General features: G+C 43.2%; 1 protein-coding gene across 5 annotated transcripts in view; it reads right to left on the reverse strand.

Annotated features, from left to right (window-relative positions):
* Nucleotides 1-20,832, reverse strand: part of reln (reelin) — a 99,953-nt gene that overhangs the window by 25,889 nt on the left and 53,232 nt on the right. For all 5 annotated transcript variants that reach the window (XM_026175516.2, XM_026175514.2, XM_026175515.2 and 2 more), the window contains exons 4-22: nt 19,299-19,369; nt 12,386-12,418; nt 12,201-12,279; nt 11,993-12,089; nt 10,697-10,748; nt 9,494-9,602; nt 8,796-9,036; nt 8,439-8,584; nt 6,698-6,849; nt 6,255-6,370; nt 5,647-5,855; nt 5,207-5,335; nt 5,010-5,119; nt 4,345-4,411; nt 3,885-4,118; nt 2,753-2,914; nt 1,399-1,635; nt 955-1,147; nt 77-189 (exon numbers count right to left, since the gene is read on the reverse strand). In XM_026175516.2, the coding sequence (XP_026031301.2) occupies nt 77-189; nt 955-1,147; nt 1,399-1,635; nt 2,753-2,914; nt 3,885-4,118; nt 4,345-4,411; nt 5,010-5,119; nt 5,207-5,335; nt 5,647-5,855; nt 6,255-6,370; nt 6,698-6,849; nt 8,439-8,584; nt 8,796-9,036; nt 9,494-9,602; nt 10,697-10,748; nt 11,993-12,089; nt 12,201-12,279; nt 12,386-12,418; nt 19,299-19,369 (2,550 nt within the window). The remainder of the gene's footprint in view (nt 1-76; nt 190-954; nt 1,148-1,398; nt 1,636-2,752; nt 2,915-3,884; nt 4,119-4,344; nt 4,412-5,009; nt 5,120-5,206; nt 5,336-5,646; nt 5,856-6,254; nt 6,371-6,697; nt 6,850-8,438; nt 8,585-8,795; nt 9,037-9,493; nt 9,603-10,696; nt 10,749-11,992; nt 12,090-12,200; nt 12,280-12,385; nt 12,419-19,298; nt 19,370-20,832) is intronic.

Raw genomic sequence — 20,832 nt, forward strand, 5'->3', positions numbered from 1 at the left:
ATTATCATCAGAGAATTTTTTTCCCAAAGGGCAATTTGTAAAAATGTTCTTCTATGTCTCTACATGTGATCCTTACCATGTCTTCTGAGGCAGAGAAAGGGTTATGCGTCTCCAGTCTTTGAACTCTGATGGGTGGTAGACACTGGGTGCTGTAAACTCAGAGCAGCTTGGCATGCCAGGTAGACAGGCCTGTGCAAAAGAAATGAGCAGCTTCTTACTACACATTTTTACTCATACAGCCGACGGGGGGGAGCACTGACTAACAGCAATTACAGAGAAGGAATTTTTCCATTGCGGACTGCGCTTCGTAGTAAAATTCTTCAAAAACAGCTGCAGTTACAGCCCAAAGCTTCATCATTCACACAATATATAAATATAAAAGGCTAATGGAGGATTAGAGTATCTCTGACCTTGAACACAAGCAAAGGATTAACTGTACAGGACATTCACTGAGTTACATTGTGCACTTGCCAAACGACTGCATTTTCATGCACATGGGAGAATTAGAGAAAATTCACTGATAGAGGGCTCATTATGCTCTATTCAATTCCAAAAGCAATAAAAGTCTTGGCAGATACTTTGGTGCTTTATGAATATTTATGAGCCAGTTATGATCACTGAAAATCTTTGTTGAATCATAGGAAGATAATCTGCTTGCTGATTCAAGTATTGCCGTGTATTTGGTGATAGTGGGATGATTAAAAGTAATTGTGATAATTTCTCATCTGAGACAAAGTACCACATTTAAAGACATTATTTACATATTATTACCAGGACTGTAATGAGTAGATCAATATTCATGATCATGAATAAATGATGCTTCCGTGTCTTTCTCTGGGATGACTATCTCAAGTTTTAGTCACAAACAGATACTGCATGTGCACCGGCCTGTGATAGCAAAAGCCACTGTTAATACATGGGGAAATAAAGGTGACTGTGCTTCAGTCTCCTTACCTCTTTCACCAGGTGCCAGGTGAGACCATGATTGGTGGAGAACTCCAGTCGCACTTGAGTGTCAATGTGAGGGGAGGGCTCGCGGCCACACCCCATGACCAGTGAAAACTGGAGACTGTAGGAGGCTCCGATCTGCATTGATTGAGTTTCCACATAGCGGATACTGGAGCCAGGACTGGGCTCACCAGAGAAACTAGAGTATGACACGGAGAAAAGAAATCCTTATACAAACCATATATATGCTCTAATGCTATAATACTGTTTGTAGAAATAAAGAGAATCTTGACAAAATTTAAAGAGTAAATTATTTTTATACCACCAGAGTTATAAATGACCATTGTGAAGTGTAATTAAGGTATTCAGACATTTTTGAACCGAGTGGAAATTAATCTCTTCAAATACCAAGCAAAGACTAATGTATTAATGCAAAAGAGCATTATGCACCTGAGGGTCCAGTCATGCTGACAGTACGGCTGGACATGGCCGAGATAGAAACCAAGACTCTGGGTGACGTCCAGCACGTTGCTGAAGTCAAGACTTATGGTGTTGAACAGCACAGAAGTCATGCTGATTTCATCCAGGGCCCACACGTCGTGGCCACGGCCCGAGTGGTACGGCTGCCACCAGCGGAACTGCACGCCGAATTTGCGAGCGCCGGATGGGAGTTCGACAGACACAATCCTGATGAAGGAAGGGAAACGGTTAATAGATGTGCGTGTTTGCAACGCGACTACCTATAGCTTGTTAAAAGCTGAGATAGCAGAAAAAAAAAAACTCAGGCATGATTTAGAATTAATGATCTGAAGGATAATTAATAACTACTGTCACAGAATTAAATAATATATTACTGTTTGTCATGTTCACACTTCTGTACGTGTTCATTCTTTAGCAAGAAAAAACCCCCTAAACTGAACATTGCTGATGTTAGTTCACATAAACAGTACGCAGGCACAAACAAGCAAGTGTAAAGTGATACATATGTGGATATAGTGTCCATAAAGCTAAGCTGGTCAGCTGATATTAATCATACAGGCTGACTGAACTGTGACTCAGGTCTGACTTGGATTTTGAGCCCACACAATCACATCTGCTGTTTGTACATTTGGACAAAATGCATGGGCAGGATTTCTATTTCTAACCTTGATTTTTAAATACAGATGTTATGCTGCTGCTATGTTTTCTTTCTCAACAATCATTAGTATATCATGATATCTTATGCAAGCATATACACCGATCAGGCATAACATTATGACCACTCACAGGTGAAGTGAAAAACCATGATTATCTCGTCATCATGGCGCATGTTAGTGGGTGGGATATATTAGGGAGCAAGTGAACGTTTTGTCCTCAAATTGCATGTGTTAGAAGCATCAGTTTGTTTCGTTTGGTTTGAAGAGCACAACAGTGACTTTGATGTGTTGACTTGGCCTTCAAATTCCCGAGATCTAAATCCAATCAAGCATCTGTAATCGAATATATAATGCTATCCCTGATAGAAGTATGTTGTTACAGTACTTATATCTGGCATTAGGTAGTTGCTGAATCACTGTCCTCTGTTGACCTCTCTAGTGGAGATGAAGAGCTGTGTGACATAAGCTGAACACAGCTGAAACCCAGCCCACCCTGTCCACTCTTCATTACACACAAAGATGCCACTAACTGTCTCAATGGGTCCCAGCAGCAAACACCTCCAGCACAAAATTGACAGCACATACGTGTGTTAATGGAGTCACTGAAACCATTCGCACAAAGAGACACACACTCATGAGAAAATAAAAGATTTAAATATAGGAAGTACCTTGGCTCATGGAAGCCCTGATATGCATAGTGCTGCAGCAAGGTCCAGGTGATGCCGTTGTCTGAGGAGTAATGCAGCAGGACGCCCTCCCCTGGCTGGTCTGGAGCAGGACATGAGCTCAGGATGCTCCGACTGCCCAGCCGAAGAGTGAACTGCAGATACCTGCAGGGAATCAAAGATGACAGCGAGAACAAGTAGGGTCAACTGGTTAAGGAGCACGGTGAACGGCACAGAACAAGTGTACAAAAAGGAAATGACAGAAAGAGAGAAGAGGGCACACTGAAAAATTAGAGAAAAAGGAAACCTAGGTCACAAAGAGTGTGTTCAAAGAGCAGAGAGAGTTGGTTAAAAAGGCAGATAAATAGACACTCGTAGAGTGAGGAGGTGGGAGCGAGGTGGATGATGGATGGGATGATTAAATGAATGAAGAGAAAACTTAATGAGACAGGTAAAAAAAAACACTCAGCAAGAGTGTGAATGAGAGTCACAGTTTACACCCATGTATTCATGTAAACTGTAAATAGTCCCAATACAGAGCGAGTTTCTGTCATCTTATGTTTATTTGTGTTTTGGCAGACATATCCTCATCTATACTAATGTAAAATTTATTATAATTTCCATCATCTGTCTTGAGCTGCCAGTCATCCCCCCGCTCTCTGTTGCTGGTTGAGCTGTGCTTTCATTAGCAGTGCAGTTTCCTCTTCCAGGCAGCTGTTCACTCAATCAGCCAGGAAACTGGCATTAAATATGGCCATCAGGTGGCACACTCAGAGCCGCAACAGGCATAATCAATCTAACACAGATGCCATATCTAAATCCATCGTTCGCTCTCTATCATTCTCTCTCATATTTTCATCTCCACTCTCATCTGCAGTCCTCCCCATGATCACAATCCATCTCGGAGCGCAGGAATACAGAGTATGAGGGAATGAGGGGTGGGCAGAGGAGGAGGGAGAATAGATGGCTGCCTGGAACATTTGCAGTATCAATCACAGGTACACACACCTGCTGAAGACAAGCCACAGTTTTCCAAAGTAATCTGGCAAAACTTGTGCTCCCTGATTTCTCTGCTCATGTTTCTATATGCAGTGCATTTCCATTCTGCTCTGCTGTATATAAGTACTACAATTACCTGGCTTGGGAACTGTCTAGTGGAGCCGTGACCAAGTGTCTCCTGCTGTCCCTGTTGAAAACCAGAGCCTTTCCGCTGGCAAGCACACCGCAGCCAAAGCTGACCTCAGCCCCACGAAGTGAGGAGAAGGTATGGTAGGAGGAGAGGCGTGGGCTGGAGAAACCCTCAGAAAGAAAAGCTGGAAAAGTCTGGGAAGCAAGCTCACAAGCTGGACCGCTGAAACCCGGATCACATCTGGGAAAAGAAAGAAAAAGACAGGGGACAATACACAAGATATTTAAAAAAGAGTGAACGATAACAATGAGAACAAAAGACAGAAATAATGAAAATTCGTTAATAAGTCATAAACATAACATGGACGATCTGATTAATTTTGAATGGTTAATGGTGCTGTAAGGCATTATGTGGATGAGCAGGCTTGTTCTGGATTTATTTGGTTTAATAAAAAGTGGATCCTTACTTGCAGCCGGTGCGGGAACAATGTCCTCTTCCAGAGCAAAAACGAAGGCAAGCTGGACCGAAATACACTGAAGAGAAACAAATTAATTGTAATTAATCGTCAAAGAATCTCAGATGGAAATCCATCTGAGATTTCTGTAAAGTTACAGATGACATGTTGTCCTCCCCCTGTCCCCCAAAGAGCCAAGTAACTTCCCAGAGGCGTAATCAAGGTGGCTGCCAAGTAATGGGACTTGTTTGCAGTAGCAGTTTGAGTAAACTTTTTATGTGTGTATTCAATTAAATATATAAATATCTGCTATACTAAATGAATAGATACTCTAATCACATCATGTATAATGGTGTTAGCATAAACCACAAATGTGTGGTCACTAAGATATATCACATCTGAACAAGGACAATTAAAATAAAGGTTATTCATGACACTTGTGCAGACACCAAATATATCGCAGGGTATCCTGAGTAATTTTCATCAGCACTTCATATATCAGCACAGTTTGCACAGCAGCTCTGATTATGTTGATTTATATTGCTTATTGTTGAGTTACATTATTTGCATAATTAATATTTCCATCATGCCCTATTGGCACATGCACACAATCTATATATATATACTTCAATGGAACATGTGATAAGAAAAATCTGGCCGTTATGTGCAGCTCATACCATTGTCTATAGCCCACATGTTGCCGGCTCCCGAGCCAGACTGCTTCCAGCGAAACCGGGTTGTCTCTGTCAGGGCGGCATTGGGCAGAGGAATAGAGATTCTGGTCCACCTGTGCAGACAAATAATAGTAGGATGAAAGAAATACAGGAACCCCCCCCAAGGATGCACACATGGAGATATGCACACTGATTTATACCCGCTGTAGTTGTCGGAGGAGTATATAGTGCTGTGAGGTAGATGGGGTCCTGCACAGAGCTCTGGCAGACACTCAGTATGGAGCAGAGACCAGGAACGACCGTGGTTGGTGGAAAATTCCAGACTGACACTAAAATAAAAAGGATCAGAGGACATCTTAGTGACCTAAATTGCTTCTCTTAACTTAAATTAGGTAAAAACTAAGTAAGTTTGCGTGGTGTTAAGTCCACCATCCCTCACTCCACATTTAAATACATCTGAGGGCTGCAGTTTGATTTAAATAAACAGAACTTTTAGTTTGATGTATGCATCATGGAAATAACTGAGTGACCTGGCATGTGTGAGACTCCTTTGTTGCTGCAAAATTTCATGTATTTGACTGAAAATAATGGAGATGTTCACATTCACAATACGCCTGGCCTAGTTTACAATGAGTCACACCTGTTGGCAGGCTGGTAGGAGCCACAGCCCAGGTTGATGGAGAACTGAGCAACATGTGTGTGGGTGCCAGGCAGCACGGGGAGCAGCTGCATGAAGTCCACGGCCCACACGTGACGGTTGGCACCGCCATGTGACCGCTGCTCCAAGCAGAACTGGGTGACTGGTGTTTGCAGCTCAGTCGGCAAGGCCACAGATACCACTGCAGGAGTCTGCGAGAAGAAAGATAGCGGATACAGTGAAGAGAGCAGAGCACAGGGGAGGCTCAAATTAGGGCGGTGACTGTGACTGTTTCTACGTTTGATTCATCTGCTAATTATTTAGTCAGTCGATTAACTGCTTGGTCTAAAAAAAGTCAGAAAAGGCCACTTCTAACTATCAAACTGCTTGTTTTGGTCAAGCAGTTTGGTACAAAAATAGTCACTTTTTGTACGACTCGCAGGCAGCAAATCCTGTAGATGTGAAGCTGAAACAAGTAAACAACATATTTACTTTAAAAATGATAATCGCTTATCAAAATGCCTCACAGCTGTTAATCTAATGCTATTCAATCGGACAGAGCGCTTCAGGCTAACAAAGTTTATGCATGCCCCGTTTTTGGTGTATCTCACCCTGTAAGAAGAGTACGGAAGGGAGTCGAGCACCACACGCTCCCTCCTTCCTTCAGACCGTCCAAACAGAATCACGTCATGTTCATGGGATTCTCCCGGCTCACAGTCCACACCACCTACACACAAACATGCCCTATTATGCTTATAGACATGCCAAAACACTTGCACACCGTGGTTTATTAACTGCAACTACAGACTCTGGAGCTCTCTTCCTCTGAGCCTGAGTTCTGTGGACTCTGTGATCTCTTTTAAAAAGCAGCTACAAACTCCTCTTTTTAAACTTGCTTCTGGGTAACTTTTGTTTTGATGCTTAAGCTTCTGTTTTGATGTTCTTCTTGTGAAGCACTTTGCGGTATTTATCTTGAAAGGTGCTACATAAATAAAAACTGACTCAGTTTTACTTACAGCTAGACAGAGAGTATACAGATGGAGGATTTCCATACCCATGGTAAAGTAGAAGCGGAGGTTTCCGTAAGACGTGGTGTCGAGGTAGGGGGTGCACACTCGCCTCCGGCCCTCTCTGTCAAACACTAGCGCTGAGCCCGACTCAATCTCTCCACACTGGGTCCCATAGACGGCACCCTCTATGTCCCAGCTGAGTGAAAAACAACAAGGAGTGAAGGGTTTGTAAGAAAAAGACTGATCTAAACACAAAAAGGTTTACATCAAAAAGGCAGCTCTATTTCTCTCAAAGGGCTTAGATGTTTGATTTGGCACTGGATGCCCCTCCTGACACAATCCTCTGCTGACTCGCAGGGATTTGTGTCTCCTCCTCGTCTTGAACTGTGTTAACCATTATGCAGTAGAGTTATTAAGGAAAAATAAGCAGTGACTAAAATTTGTGAATAATTTTAAAAAGTCCTGCATCTCCCTCTGGAGTTTTGCTGAAATCAGGAAAGAGTTACAACTACTAAACAAACACACGGTGTCAGAAATATGGCTTAAGCCACTTGGTAGAGGCATGCAGGACGCACTGACACATGCATGCACAAACATATTTCTGCACAGTAGAGAGAGGACTCTCATTAGTTCTGACAGAAGCCGGCTGCTATCTCCTCTCCCCTTTCCCTCTGTCACTCCCTACTTTCTGTGTCTTTGTCACTGCCAGTGTTAAGTTAAATGACACTTGGCAGAGCGGAGTGTACCTTCAACGTGAAAAAATAAAATGAATAAAGAAAAAAAGAAAAAAATCTCCCTGCCTACTTCACACATGTTTCAGTGCCTGACGCCTGATGGGTGAGAGCTAGCACGCAGTGCAGCATGTTGGCATGCAGCAAGGAGGTGTGAAGGTGCGGGGCGGTTGTAGAAGCAAACTCCTGTTTGCAGTCCTTCTCATTAATGGAAAAACATGCTGACAGACACGGTGCATGGAGCTTGTTAATCACTCCCTGGCAGTAACGCCATCTATCATCTCTCTCCTTTCATCTCTCTTCCTCTTGCAGCGCTTCAGACAGTGCTCTCTGCTGTCCGGCGTGTGTGTGTGTGTTACTCTGAACAGATGGACTGCCATCTCTGTAGCAGTCAGAGGCACGGCGTTCACCTGTGTCGGCCCCCATGCTTGACTTGATCTTGTGCGACACTGCATGTTTAATCGCTTGACATATGACAAGTGACAGGTGTCAGTGCATTTATGTGTATACATAGACACAGTAATATCTATCTGGTAATATCCCGTCCCTCTGATCCAATCACATCGTGCATAAGATAGCCATTTATGATTCTGTTGACTCTCTTTCAGCCCTTCGTGGTTTGGCTCCGTTGTAGTTTAATCCTTTAATGACAGAGAAGACTCTGGTCTCGAAGCCAAGTTCAGTTTACTGCTTCAGCTTTATTGCGGTGGATGAAACTCCCTGTCAGTAAAGTCTCTCTCAGTATCCTTTAAAAAAGCTTTTAAAAATCTTTATTTATTCATTCATCTTGACTTGACATTTCCTTGATTGTGTTGCTGTATGTAAAGCACTTTGTTTCTCTACCTTTGAAAGAAACAACAGGAGAAAAAAAGATGCCAAATTAAGATAAATATAAATCAAATAACTCAGTAAAGGGGGAATGGACATTTTTAATCCTTTAATGACACAGTCTAGTCTGGAAGCCAAGTTCAGTTTACTGTTTCAGCTTTATTGGAGTGGATCAAACTCCTTCTTAAGGTAGGTATAAATCAAATGACTCGCTACTTTGACTTACTTTAACGGTGGGCTCTCAAAGTCTTCCTCCCAGTAGCTCCGTCCCTCCTCACGGTGCAGATCAATGTCCCTGGTGGTGGCAAAGCTATGTCCAGTTTCCTCACCACCATGGAAATACATGGCATTGCCTTCTGACTGACAGGCATGCTGGAAAATAAGAATACAGATGAGAAATAGGACGCTGTGCCACTTATACAACCACATGATTACATGTATTTATTGCTTTCATACTGGAGTTGTTGTAGTTTCTTGCTTAATATATTTAAGATAATCTTAATCTATCTGAGCATTTGACCACATTTCTAAGCAAATGACTGGGAAACAAAATCCTTGAGTGTGCATTGATTGACTGGTGTACCTTGACAGTAGCTCCAGGGAAGAAGAGCCAGTTGGCGGTGTCTGGAGGATCCAAGTTTTCCTCCATCAGGGGGGTCCTGTGGGCGGCGTTGACCAGAAGCACATTGTCCATCCCCCAGCAGGACTCATAGCCTTCAGGGCCTTGGGGGGCCTCCTGAGACCAGCGGAGACGAACTCCATCGGCTCTGGCGGAGTGTGGAAGTGGAAGCAGGTGGATGATGGTGCTGCTGTTGGTAGGAGCTCTGGAGGAAAATAAAATATAGAAAAACAGGTGACTTTCTAAATGTGGAAGTCGTGGTTTTGAAATGATGTTCAATATTTACACAGTAAATAACAATCATCAATCGTTTCAAAGTAGCTGAAATAACCAAATAAGGAGAGACACAGCAGCTTTAAAAAGAAGCTTTCAGAATGAGTTGAAGTGTTTACGTGAAAGCAAAACATCCACTTAGTGCTGCTAAATACTGTATTAAGAAGTCTATTATTACATTATGCTTATGTTTGAAAGCTGACAAAACAGAGAGAGGCGGGGAGAGAGAGGGATTAAAAAACAGGTGGATCATCGAGGCAAACAGGAGAGGGATGACAAATTAAGAGGGGGAGGTGTGAACAAGGGAAAAAAAAGAGGGCGGGTGTTTGTAACAGATGGAAGGACTGTGGGATGGGATGAGGAACAAGGAAGAAAAGGAGGAAAAATACCTGATCTTCTCCAGTGTGATCCAGTCATCTGAGGCGTTGGTGTTGCCACTGAGGCTGTACGACACAGTGATGCTGGGGTCTGAGTAACTGAAGCGGCAGGAGCCTGAGCCTGAGGAACGAAACATCAGCAGAGGACACACGTATATGATCGTCAACACTCGTGTTGAGGGTGAAGCTCCAAAATGTGCCGTTTAGCTATTATTTTTCATCAGCTGAGCTGTTTCCAGCCAGCCAATGAGCTTTTGCATGTGAGGCTGCACAATGCGCAATGGCTGTCTTTCCAGTGATTGCTCCCACATCGCCTCCATTAATGGAAAATAATGTCTAAATGATGTCATGGTGGAACTAACTGATCAGCAGCTTAACAGGGCTCAGTGACATCAGGAAGGTGAATGACGGGGCTGGGCAGAAATGACTGGAGAAGTCACAGAATGACGACAGTACTAACTCCAGCCAGAAACTGTTCATCTGTGTGCGTGCGTGTATGTGTGTGTCATTATTGCTGCGCATTTCTATTTGCAGAGTCAGAGAGGGATTGGACCGCTTTAAAATATGGTGTCGTGTGGGTGCTGCGGGATTAGGGAGGGTCAAAGGCTACTAATGGAGGGAGACAGGTAACCCCCACAGCATCCCTACCTTTGCTCTCCTCTCCCCCTCCTCCCACTTTACCGACGGTGTGTATTGTCCATGCCTCCAAAATGTTGCGCCGTGCTGTTACATCCCCGCTGAATACAGCCATGCATTAACCCGCTGCCACTTCACAGTACTGCTCTACTGAACTGTTCAATACGCAACACAAATTCATACTGAGGACCTTCAAGCAAGAGTGCAGCCAGACAGAATGCTCTACATTATGTACTCTTATTTCCTCCTAGTCACGTTCCCATGAGAACTGGCGGATGCATGTAATGGACATGAAAAATACAGCACCTCTAAAAACTCTGCCATGGCCTTCTGGGTGTCTTTCCAGAATATTGTAAATCATTCATTATTGTGACGGGGGAGAGGGGAGGGGGTCGAATACAGTTTGTACAGGCTGGCTTCCTGACATCTAACAGTGGAAAAGATGCTTGTTTCCTGAGGATGCCATTGGGATCCTTGCACTGACTGGTTAACACAGGGCTACCAAGGTTAAAATAAATATCCCACACATAAGCTGTCTGAATGTAGTTATTGTCTACAATGTGGAGATTTAATACTCACCCTGGGCAAACTGCAGGACTGAGGCAGTGCTGGTGTTCAGAGGTGCAGTAGTCTGGGGAGGATACACAAGGCAATTTAGGATATTGCGGATAAATAGTTACATTAAGTTATGCTTTGTAAATATATTATAGAATTCTTTAATCTTTTGTGCTGGATTAGCAGTTTAAGAGTAATCACACTGGTGTCATTTGAGACCTTAAACCACTTTATCTTTTAAACGTCTGTTTGAGTGTGCATGAATGTATGCTGCCATTATTGATGTTGTTTTATTTGTCACTGTGTGTAAATGTTTCTGTGTTTCTGGTTGCGCACGCTTGTTGCGCTTGACAGAAGAGCTGCCAGGCAGCGGCATCAAAAATTTTGGAAGAGTGACAAACAAAGCAAATGCTTATCAGAGAAGTAAATAGCATCACGAGCCACTAAATACTTCTATGCTGAAGCCTGGCTTTAATCTCCTACAACTGAATAAACAGTCTGAAATCGAGTTTATAAAGATAGGAAGAGAGCATGGAAACGATTGTTGTGTCCCAACGCATCTGCTGTTTTCTGCTGTACAATAGTGTGTTCAGAGTATAACAGTTGCTGTGCTGCAGTTTGCAAGAGAAGTTTTAGCAAAAGGATAAATGCCAAACAGGTGCTTCAGCATCCTGAACAGGTTGCTGGTAGATAACTAGAAGCAAGCAGTCGTAGTAAGCAGCCTTTTAAAAGGGATTTAAAGAGGATGTTTGTGGCGTGTTGACATCAAAAATTTAATTTGAACAAAGAAATCATGAAATACACCAAAACTACTTTGTACTTCTGTTCCTGCACATCTTAAGGATGCTTCAAGAGGCATGTACGAGACTGTTTTATTTGGAAGTGTTCACTTTTAGTTGTTTTTGTCTGAGGTAAAAACTGAGAAAACATATTTGAATTGATTTCATCTAACTATCAGTTAACATATGCTTAACAAATGTTAACAAATGCTGTTGCTCTTACTTACACGTTAAACAAACTGCAAAATCTGGTACTTGCTTACTCCTGAATTAATCCCCACAGAAATTAAGTCCCATAGAGAAAAACCAGGTCAGGTAAATTTCCCTTCCTTCACCGCAATCAAGCATCTCCTACGTTAGCAGCGTGTGCACAGTGTTCATGGAATATACAAATTTAAACATGAGACTCAACTGTGGTTAGAGCAAGCATGATGTAATTTACTGTCAGTGTAGTTGTGGCGACTGTGTGGTTGCTTTGGATGTGTGATCAATTGGCCGTAAAATGTACAGCGGCTGCAATGTGGTAAAACATGGCAGTTACCAGCTCGCGCTCTCCGAAGGGCTCGCAGAAAGTGACCGCTCTGCCATGCATCAGTACGCCACATTGCTCTCCAACCTCACAGTTGCTACACTCAGACCTAGAGGAGAGGAGAGAAGAGAAGCCGAGCTGTTAGACAAACTGCAGTGCAGAAGTAGTGACAGTGACTGCACCCCAACATTACAAGAGGAGTCATAACCTTTTAACCTACCAGATGCTGGGGTCTAGCTCTCCTTGTAGGTTGGAGTCAAAGTCGTCACGCAGCACAGCATGTTTTCCATGAAGCTCCACTACACACATGAAGCACATGCTCACTGTTAGACACCGTCTGTACGATACTTTTCATTATCAATTTTAGTTTAAAAAACAGTAGCAAGAAGTGGAATGCAGACTGACCAAGACTCGGTCTCAGTGGGGACTCGGTTGGAGCTGAAACAGACAGAGAAGAGCAGAGTGAGTGTTGCTAAGCTATACCTGCATGTCTGTTATCATGTTGCATCTGGATCTAGCAGAAGCTTACTGATCTTGAAGCGCTAAAGAATTGGTGTATTAATGAGTTTTTATCATGGACAAAACTAAACACGCAGACCACACGTGTGTATTTGTCAGAAGAAGCTAGGAAAATGGACAAATCTTGAGCGATCATCTCTGAGTGAAACAAACTTTCGCTGTGTCCTGGTCAGCCATGGCTGCAGTCTCTTGCCTACTGATGTTAATTCCTTTCAGTAATGAAAGGCTGGGCTGTTATGATTAATGGTTCAATGGCAATTAACCGCCTTCCTCCCCAGAGGCGCCCTGTGTGCTGTAATCTGTGGCCGCTGCCTAGACTCAACACTCAACCATCAATCTCTCCTGGGGTATATACGCAGCTCTGAGAAGAGGCGGGAGGTGAATGGAGGGAAGTCATGACTGTTAGGATTTAATGAATCAACTATGGGTCTTAAAAAAATAGTCGCAAAGCCTTGATGTGACCTTTGTGCTGAAACAGATGGAGGCAAAATACGTAGACACACAGTGAGATTTAAAACTTTAGAAATCAAACTGAGGAAAGGTTTGATAGATTAGCTTAATGGAAGCTTTGTTTCACTAACTGGTGCTCATGCTTTAATAAAAAACAGGAAAGAAGTGACAAATAAAGTTGTGCATAAACTCAGAAGTGCATTAAAAAGGATACTGGTGCAAACTGCAATCGTTTGCACGCCTTTATTTTATCAGGTTAAGGAAATCTCCAAAGTTGATCAAAGCTATCATGCAACTTAGCGAGATTCATTTCTACTTTTAAATTGCAAATAGGCTTTGATCTCACCAATTCCGCTGCACTATTTTACTCTGCTCTGGGATGGTGGGGGGTTTTAAGACAACCTTACTCCTGACTTATGAAACATAACCAGCTGTATTCTCATCCAGGATGAGCCTGTCCACCTGATAAGGTGGTCTAAGATAGCACAGCGTGGATTTGTTCCAAAGTTTAACTTTGAGTTACTTAAGACTCTCTTTCAAGCATTCGAGAAAGCCCACCTAAAAGCCCCTTATAAACAACGGAACCTGAATCGAGAGATGAGGGATTATACAAAAAAAGTGTTCTTACAATTGTAATGGCTCTGGAAACGTCTTTACTTTAAGCTCAGCTTTCACTTTCTTTAGCTGCCCTCATTTCTCGCCACTGGATCCAAATGCCGGGCTTTTAGAAGTGGATTTACGATTCATACAGTGGTGGCAAAGTTTCATGCTGACTGTAGAAGTTTAAGTGGCCTGTGTGACAGAGCTAGCTGGTTCAGTGACTGTGACCACCGCTGCTGCTCTAGTGGCCCCTGATGCTTAGCTAAGGCCAGAGCTCCAGCTTAGTGATGCAGCCCATTAAAAGCAGATCAAAGGGTTATGTTTCCCCCCCTTTCTCCATCTTATTTTGTTCTTTTCTAATCCTCCGGTCTCTGTTGATGCAGAACATGTTTAGAGAAGCCATCAGTTCAAGCATGTGTGACTCTTTCATGCTTCTTGTATCTACTTTACATTCCTATTAACCTCTAATAAAAATGATCCATACGATTGTGTGCTCAGTTTACACGGCCATGTGCTGATCTTACGTATTCAACCTGAAAAGAGCACGTACTTAAACTCATTTCCTCGTAATCCATCCTCTCAAACAGGCATACAGTCACAAACGCTTGGTTGGTGGATAATTCTGCTCTGTATAGTCTTCTCCTCTCTTGCGTGCTTAAACAAACCCTTCTAAATCTCCTCCAGTCTATCTAGTGAGGCCATTTGGCTGGAGAAAGGCCCAGAATTTTTTTTTTTTGGGTGGATAATCCCTTGAAGCTTCCAAAAAGGCCTCATTTACAGTTTTCTTTCTCCCTGCTTCATCACACTCTCCTGCTGTCTCTCTCACTTCTCTTCTATCACAATCTCTCTTTCCTTCTCACCCCCCTCCATCCGCACCCGTCCTGTCTCTCCCTGCCTAACCCTTTGCGCATCGAGAGCAGACAGTGGTGCTCATTTCACTTGGATTAATCCCCTCTCACTTTCTTAAAGACTTCAATTACTGCCTCCTCTATTAGCAGCTCATCTCTGCTAATGCCTGTATCTCCCTGGCCAGGGCTTAAACACAGAGGCATGCAGAGACACACACACACACATACACAGATGACTTTGCCTTCCACAGCTGACCCAACCCTCTCTGATATTCTCTGTAATACACATGTACACTTGTGCACACAAATAAACAGAAGAAACAAATAAGAGTGCCATTTCAGTAAAATGCACCAGTGCTCAAAGCACATGGGTGCTGATGAGCAGGGTTGGGGTGCTACAATGGGGGACTAAATGAGCATAAGCTTTGGCAGACTCAGACATCTTGGCACAAAGATTGCGGGGCACAAGTCACGTTAAATCTTCTCCCCCTCCGTCTCCTCGCCTTCCAGCTCTAATCTCCTCTTGCTCCTCTTTTCTCCCCACCCTGTAAACTGCATCCACTCTTCCAAACTCCCTTGTTCTCATCTTATTTGCGCTTTTTCCCCCTTCGACTGACTCACATCCTTGATGACGCGAAGTGCATTTGAAGTCATGTCGCTCTCGTCTAACCGGTGGTTGCAATTACTAATGCACCAGGTTGCAGGAAGCTGTTGTTTTTGATCTGCGGTGACTAAAAAGAGGCGCTTCTCCAAGGTTAGATAGCAGCCACTCCAGTCCATTCAGCAAAAACAGGGTGGCCGAGTGAGCTCTAATTGGAGTTATTACAATAATCACAGGTCTACGGTCTGAACCACCAAAGAAGTAAGACTCACACCTCGGTGCCCACGTTATCTTTGTTTTTCTTCGCTACACATGCTTCTTCACCAAAATGGAATAAAATCATAAAACAAGAGAGGCTTATTTGACTTCTTGTTCCTGTCAGTGTGTTAGAAGCATTATTCTTTAACATGTTATCCCCCCTCAGTTGGTAATGTTTAGCAATGAAAGTAATTCCAGCAAAAACTACACAACAAAAATTGGAAAAAAGATTTTTTTTTTAATTCAGAAGAACAGATAAGAGCAGAAAATATGGGAAAACATGGCTACAGGAGGGAGTCAGCAGGCCAAGCGAGGGAGACAAACCAACAACCAAGGTCTCACATTTTTTTGTGCTACTGAGCAATATGGAATGGCAAGCAAGATGGCACTCAGCCAGGGAAGCAGGCTGGCTGGCAGACTGGGTGGGTGGCGAGGAGGTGGGAGAGGCTAGGCCACCCGTCCCTTCCCTGTTGCGTTGTGATCAGGCACCCCTTAGGGAGCAGTGGCCTCTTTGAGTTATATGTCCCTTTAATAATCCATCTGGGGTGCAGTGCACTTGGCCAGGCCCATAAAGATCTGATTTATTCTCTTGCTGGAAATGAGACGACTTGGGGATGCTGTGCAGAAAGCAGGGACTGCAGGCCCTGCTGTCAGGTGATAGAACTAATGGACGGCCTACAGCGCTATTCAACACCCTCAATGACTCCACCCTTTAGCAGAGAGCACCCTTTCGTAGCCCTCCCCTACCTTTCTTCATCCCCCACCTTGGCCGCTAATAAGTCTTTCTATGGTCACTCATTAGATGCCTCCCCCCCAATTTGTTCTTATACTTTCAGTTATTTGAAGCTGTAGGAGTAATTTGAATTTTGCCACATCATTCTTTAAAGCATCTCTAAGAGCCTGTGCTGATTGGTGTCACAAACTACTCCGCCATGCTGAGCATTTCATTTGGTTGCAGCAGAATTTGTCAGACTCCCATTACGTCTCGACTTCAGAATCCACATATAAAAACAAAATATGGGGATTCTCCCCCCCCGTGCAGGTTGTTGGGGTAAAGTAATGGGGTGTAGATCAAAGCAAACTGGAAGGGATGTTAGAGGAATGAATTGGAGGCAGATTGAAGGGATGGGGTAGAGAAGTGTGCTGGCACAGCAGAAAGGAGCTGTAAGCACAGGGGGGAGCAGTGTGTCGGGGACCAGGCATCCCCCAACTCTGCTAGACAGATTATTTTACACACATGTACACAAACACACACACACACACCCACACAAATCCAGTCCTTGCTTATGTCTTAGCAGGCTATTTTGGGGGGCTTTCTGTTACTGAGAAGCAAAGTGTTGCATATCAGGCGTTCCACCTCGGGTTTAAGGCTTATATCGCCCGTCTCCGTTCTTTATCCTTAAATCGTATATTTACATTAGAATTTATTTGAATTATCTGTGTTGGCCATCTAATTCAAACTCTGACCTTCTTTTCTAGCTCTTTAGCTAATCTGTCCATTTGTTCTTAAAGTCTTCGCCCCAGCTGATCGGCTCTGATTGCCTGCCCTCCGCTTCGCTCCGTCTATGCTTACGTTCTCTTTTTCAACTTCCCTCCCCCTCCTCCGTGGATCATAACCCTGTTTTAGATAGCTTTCATTTCTTCAGCTCTTCAAAGCTGGAGTCTTAAGCATATGAACTTCTAAAGTGGCTTGAGCTGGCCCCATATCTTTTATTTCACTTTGAATGCTAATGTGGAGATTTGCAGTAACTTTGCTCACAAACGCACACACACCCCTGCACTTTCTTTGCCACTGAAAACAGCAAAAAAACCTCTGGTTTTTTCTAGAGGCAATTGTCTTACCTGCTGGTAACTCGGATTTTGTTGGGGAAAATGAGACAGTAACCATGATTTATGTCCAAGTCTCCTCAGCGTTTTTTTTACTTGGTTTTGGCATGATAATACTTTGTATGTTAAACAGCGTTGGTTCTATAACCACACGGTTTATGTGAGGTCAAAGTAGTTCTCAAGTTTCATTTTAATGTCTGAACCTTGCAGTTGTGTGTGTGTGTGTTTAAAGGTACACAGCTCTTTTGAAGTGGCAGGTTTTGGTCTGTAAAGGGGAACAGAATCTGACTGGCTGTGAGTTAGGTCAGTGGTGAAGAGAAAAATGATGCTCGTCGGTGTTAGGACAACCCAAAGGAGACGAAAGCGGGGGTGGTTGTGGCTCAGGATGTGTCCCGCGGCTCAGAAAATGTCCTTGGGCAAGACACTGAACACCAAAATGACACCGGTGTTTGAGTGTATGTGTAATGGAGCGAGCCGTATGGACAAAAAATAAAAAAGGATGAATGTGTTTATGTGGGTGTAAAAGCACTTTGAGAGAAAATCACTAATCACTACATAAATGCAGTTTATATGGCTGCATTTATAACTGTATAAAATCAGCTTCAATCATTTCATGTAAAGAAAATAATCAGAAGCTCACTTATTCCCTCATTTCTCTCCTTGTCTCCTTTTGACTTTTGTTGCCCGTGCCAGATTCATTTCTCATTTATAATTCAGATTTTCGGGATTAGTGCAGCATCACAATGAGTGATGCCCCATTAGCTGTCAATTAGCCTGCAACAAGGTCGGACAACCATTCAAATCTACTCTTTATTTTTGGTGATGACATTTAATTACCTCTCCTTCTCTGCCCAACACTTAAATCTGGAATATATGACCTTCAAGCTTTTCATCAACATCGTCTCGTCATCTCCAACATCTTTGTCCTTTTATCTTCCTTCACCAAACGTCTTAGCTACACCTTCAATTTATAGCCCTACAATTCCTCGACTACCTCTCCCCTGTACCTCTCATCGCTTTCGCCATCCTCTATCCGATCTCGGTTCCCTCTCTCCCTGTCGTACCTGTACACGTTCCCTGAAGATTGCATTTAGTGCGTTACCTGACTGCTGGTTTTTCTGTCCATTTCCATTTACAGCTTGTGTCCTCCAAGGCCTTGTAACGTCTAAATCTCTGCTTTTCAGCTTGTCTGCTGTGAGTAGCTGTGTGTTAGTGTGATACCGCGGGGCCTTGGCACTAAACAAGTAAATGACTGTTGTTGGCTGTAGATATTTCATGTGCAGAGGGAAAAGACTGGGGCAGTGTGTCACTGGGAGTGAAAGGATGAGCTCTCGGGCAAGGAGACAAAGGAGAGGAGCCTTGTCGCTCTTTCTCTCTGTCGCTCTTCCAGGCCTGACTGGGCTGACTGGGCTGACTGGGCTCTGTGCCTCATCTCTTCCAAGTGGCATGAAGGCATGAATTTGAACACTCTCTGCTTGGCATGTGCTGCATCCCTACTGGGATGTGCACTTGTAATAAAGAGCCCTCGGAGACCAAGTACAACGATTACTTTTAATCTAATAAAGACCAAGTTCTCCTGTAAGTATTCAGCATGCAGCTCAAATTCTTACTCCGAAACAGTTAGCAAAAACACCCTCGACTGCAGTTACTGTACGTCTCTACTTTCAGCATTAAAGTCCAATTTTGATCCAAAAGGAGGAGTTCTTGAGTGAGGAGGAGGGAGGCTTCTTTCCTGTAAACAAGCAATTATACACACTCAGCGTGCAGAGTGGGACTGCACTGTCTGTCAATAGCTACTTAAGGCTGTCACAGAAAGTGGATGTAAGATGTGTTGGCCATAAAGCACAAATCTCCGGCATAGAGAGAGAGAGAGGGGGTGGGTGGGGGGTTACTGAGTTTAGCATAAGCTGAAATTAAGCTGGCAACATAGGACACCCGAATATCTCTGACTCTGGCTGCATCATTAGGCAGAAAGAAAGCCAGGAAGTGCTGCAATGGCACAGTCATGAAGAATCGCGCATCAACTGCTTTGCCATATTTTGATAATATATGCATAGTAGTAGGAAGTGAGACAGAGGAGCATTATGCATATAAGTTGGTGCACATGTAACATATAGTACTATGCACAGATAGAAAATATATCTGTAAGAGCCCACGCATTCATTATGCATGTGTTTGCAAAGAGAGGTATGCATGCAACATCCCTGATACTCACCTCCTTGCTCACAGAGCTGCTGGGCCAGCGTGTCTTTGAAAAGGATCTGTCCTCGATATGTTGCCGTGGCGCTGAGAAAAAGCAAAAGGAAAGACGGGAGAAACAGAGAAGGAGAGAAAATCATTATTTAAAAATAAAACAAAAAAAAGATGAAAAGTTTACTTATTTCCTCTAATATTCAATTCAATATTCATTATGGTGTGATTTTGAAGGTAAAGAAATCAGATAGATGCATTTATATATTTATATTGACAGAAATGGTAAACAAGTGAAAAGGCATTGCTGAGCAAACAGACAAACAGTACCAAACAGTACCATTACAGTAAAAATAGAGCATGGGTTATACAATATCCAATATCATCATTCCTCGCACTGACACACTGCATTCCTTGCATGTCCGTGTAAATCTAGCTGTATGCAGCGTGTCATTCATAGAGAATGGAATATGAATTTCCTTCAGGTGGCCATAAAATGCCTTATTCATATGAAAATGGAGAATCTTTAAAAACCTAAGAGGGTGAAATTGTTCAGAGTGCACTGAGATATTTTACACAGATACTGAGACATGCTCTACTGTCCTGTAGAATGAGATCCACTGTAATCTGTGACAGCAGAATGACACTGCGAGCACGCTGAACAAGCTGTACAGAAACCTTGTTCATTCAAAAAATAATAACCACAAAAAAAATACCACAGCTGCTGTTGTAGTAGTACTAATTGTAGTAAAAACAGTAAAAGAAAAACGTTTGGTATGTTGTTTATTTAAAAGCTTAGGAGAAGACAGATATAATAAAACGTGAAAAAAAATACAAGCTCATAAATCAGGAGGGAGAATGAGGCGCAAAGATCACTGGGTCTGAAAAAAAGCTGCAATTTTCAGAGAGACCTTGAAATGAGTTGTGGGGAAAATATATAAGTTTTAGAGCCCTTTGAAGCTCAGTCCAGTTAGGAAACTTCTGCACAACAACACTACAGTTGTAGATGGCCAGTAAAAGCCGTAACTCCCCACTTCTACAATATAACCTACATTTTCCCCACATAATACACGGATGAAAAACAACTGCGGTGTGACTGAGGTCGAAAACATAAAAAGGGAGAAATATCGCAGCTCTAATGTGAGTCTGCTCGTGCTGTTACTGCTTGTCCATCAAGGAGAGGAGAAAAGTTGTCTCACTGGGCGCACAGATAAACTTTCAAAAGTGCCCTAATCAGGCTTCGGCATTAATTACTAACATCATATGTGGCTTGTAAACTTAAGCGACCTCCCACACACTCAAACACAACTATGTACGCCACCCGCATACACCAATCCAGTCTCTTGAAGGGGTACTTGTAAGCGTCCTCCTTCACAACGTACAGTACAGATGTTACAGTGCACTACAGCAGTTTTTGTATGCTGCGCCACACCCAGTCAACATACTGTATAGGAGGAGAGGAGGGTGTAGACAATATGGTGCTTGCCTGAGTCACCCGTGAGGCTCACAGACTCGCTTCCTTCTCCTTATTCATCACTCCTCTTTCCTTCCCTACAGTC

The sequence above is a fragment of the Astatotilapia calliptera genome, chromosome 7 (assembly GCF_964374335.1).
Source record: "Astatotilapia calliptera chromosome 7, fAstCal68.1, whole genome shotgun sequence".
Classification (NCBI taxonomy): Eukaryota; Metazoa; Chordata; class Actinopteri; order Cichliformes; family Cichlidae; genus Astatotilapia; species Astatotilapia calliptera.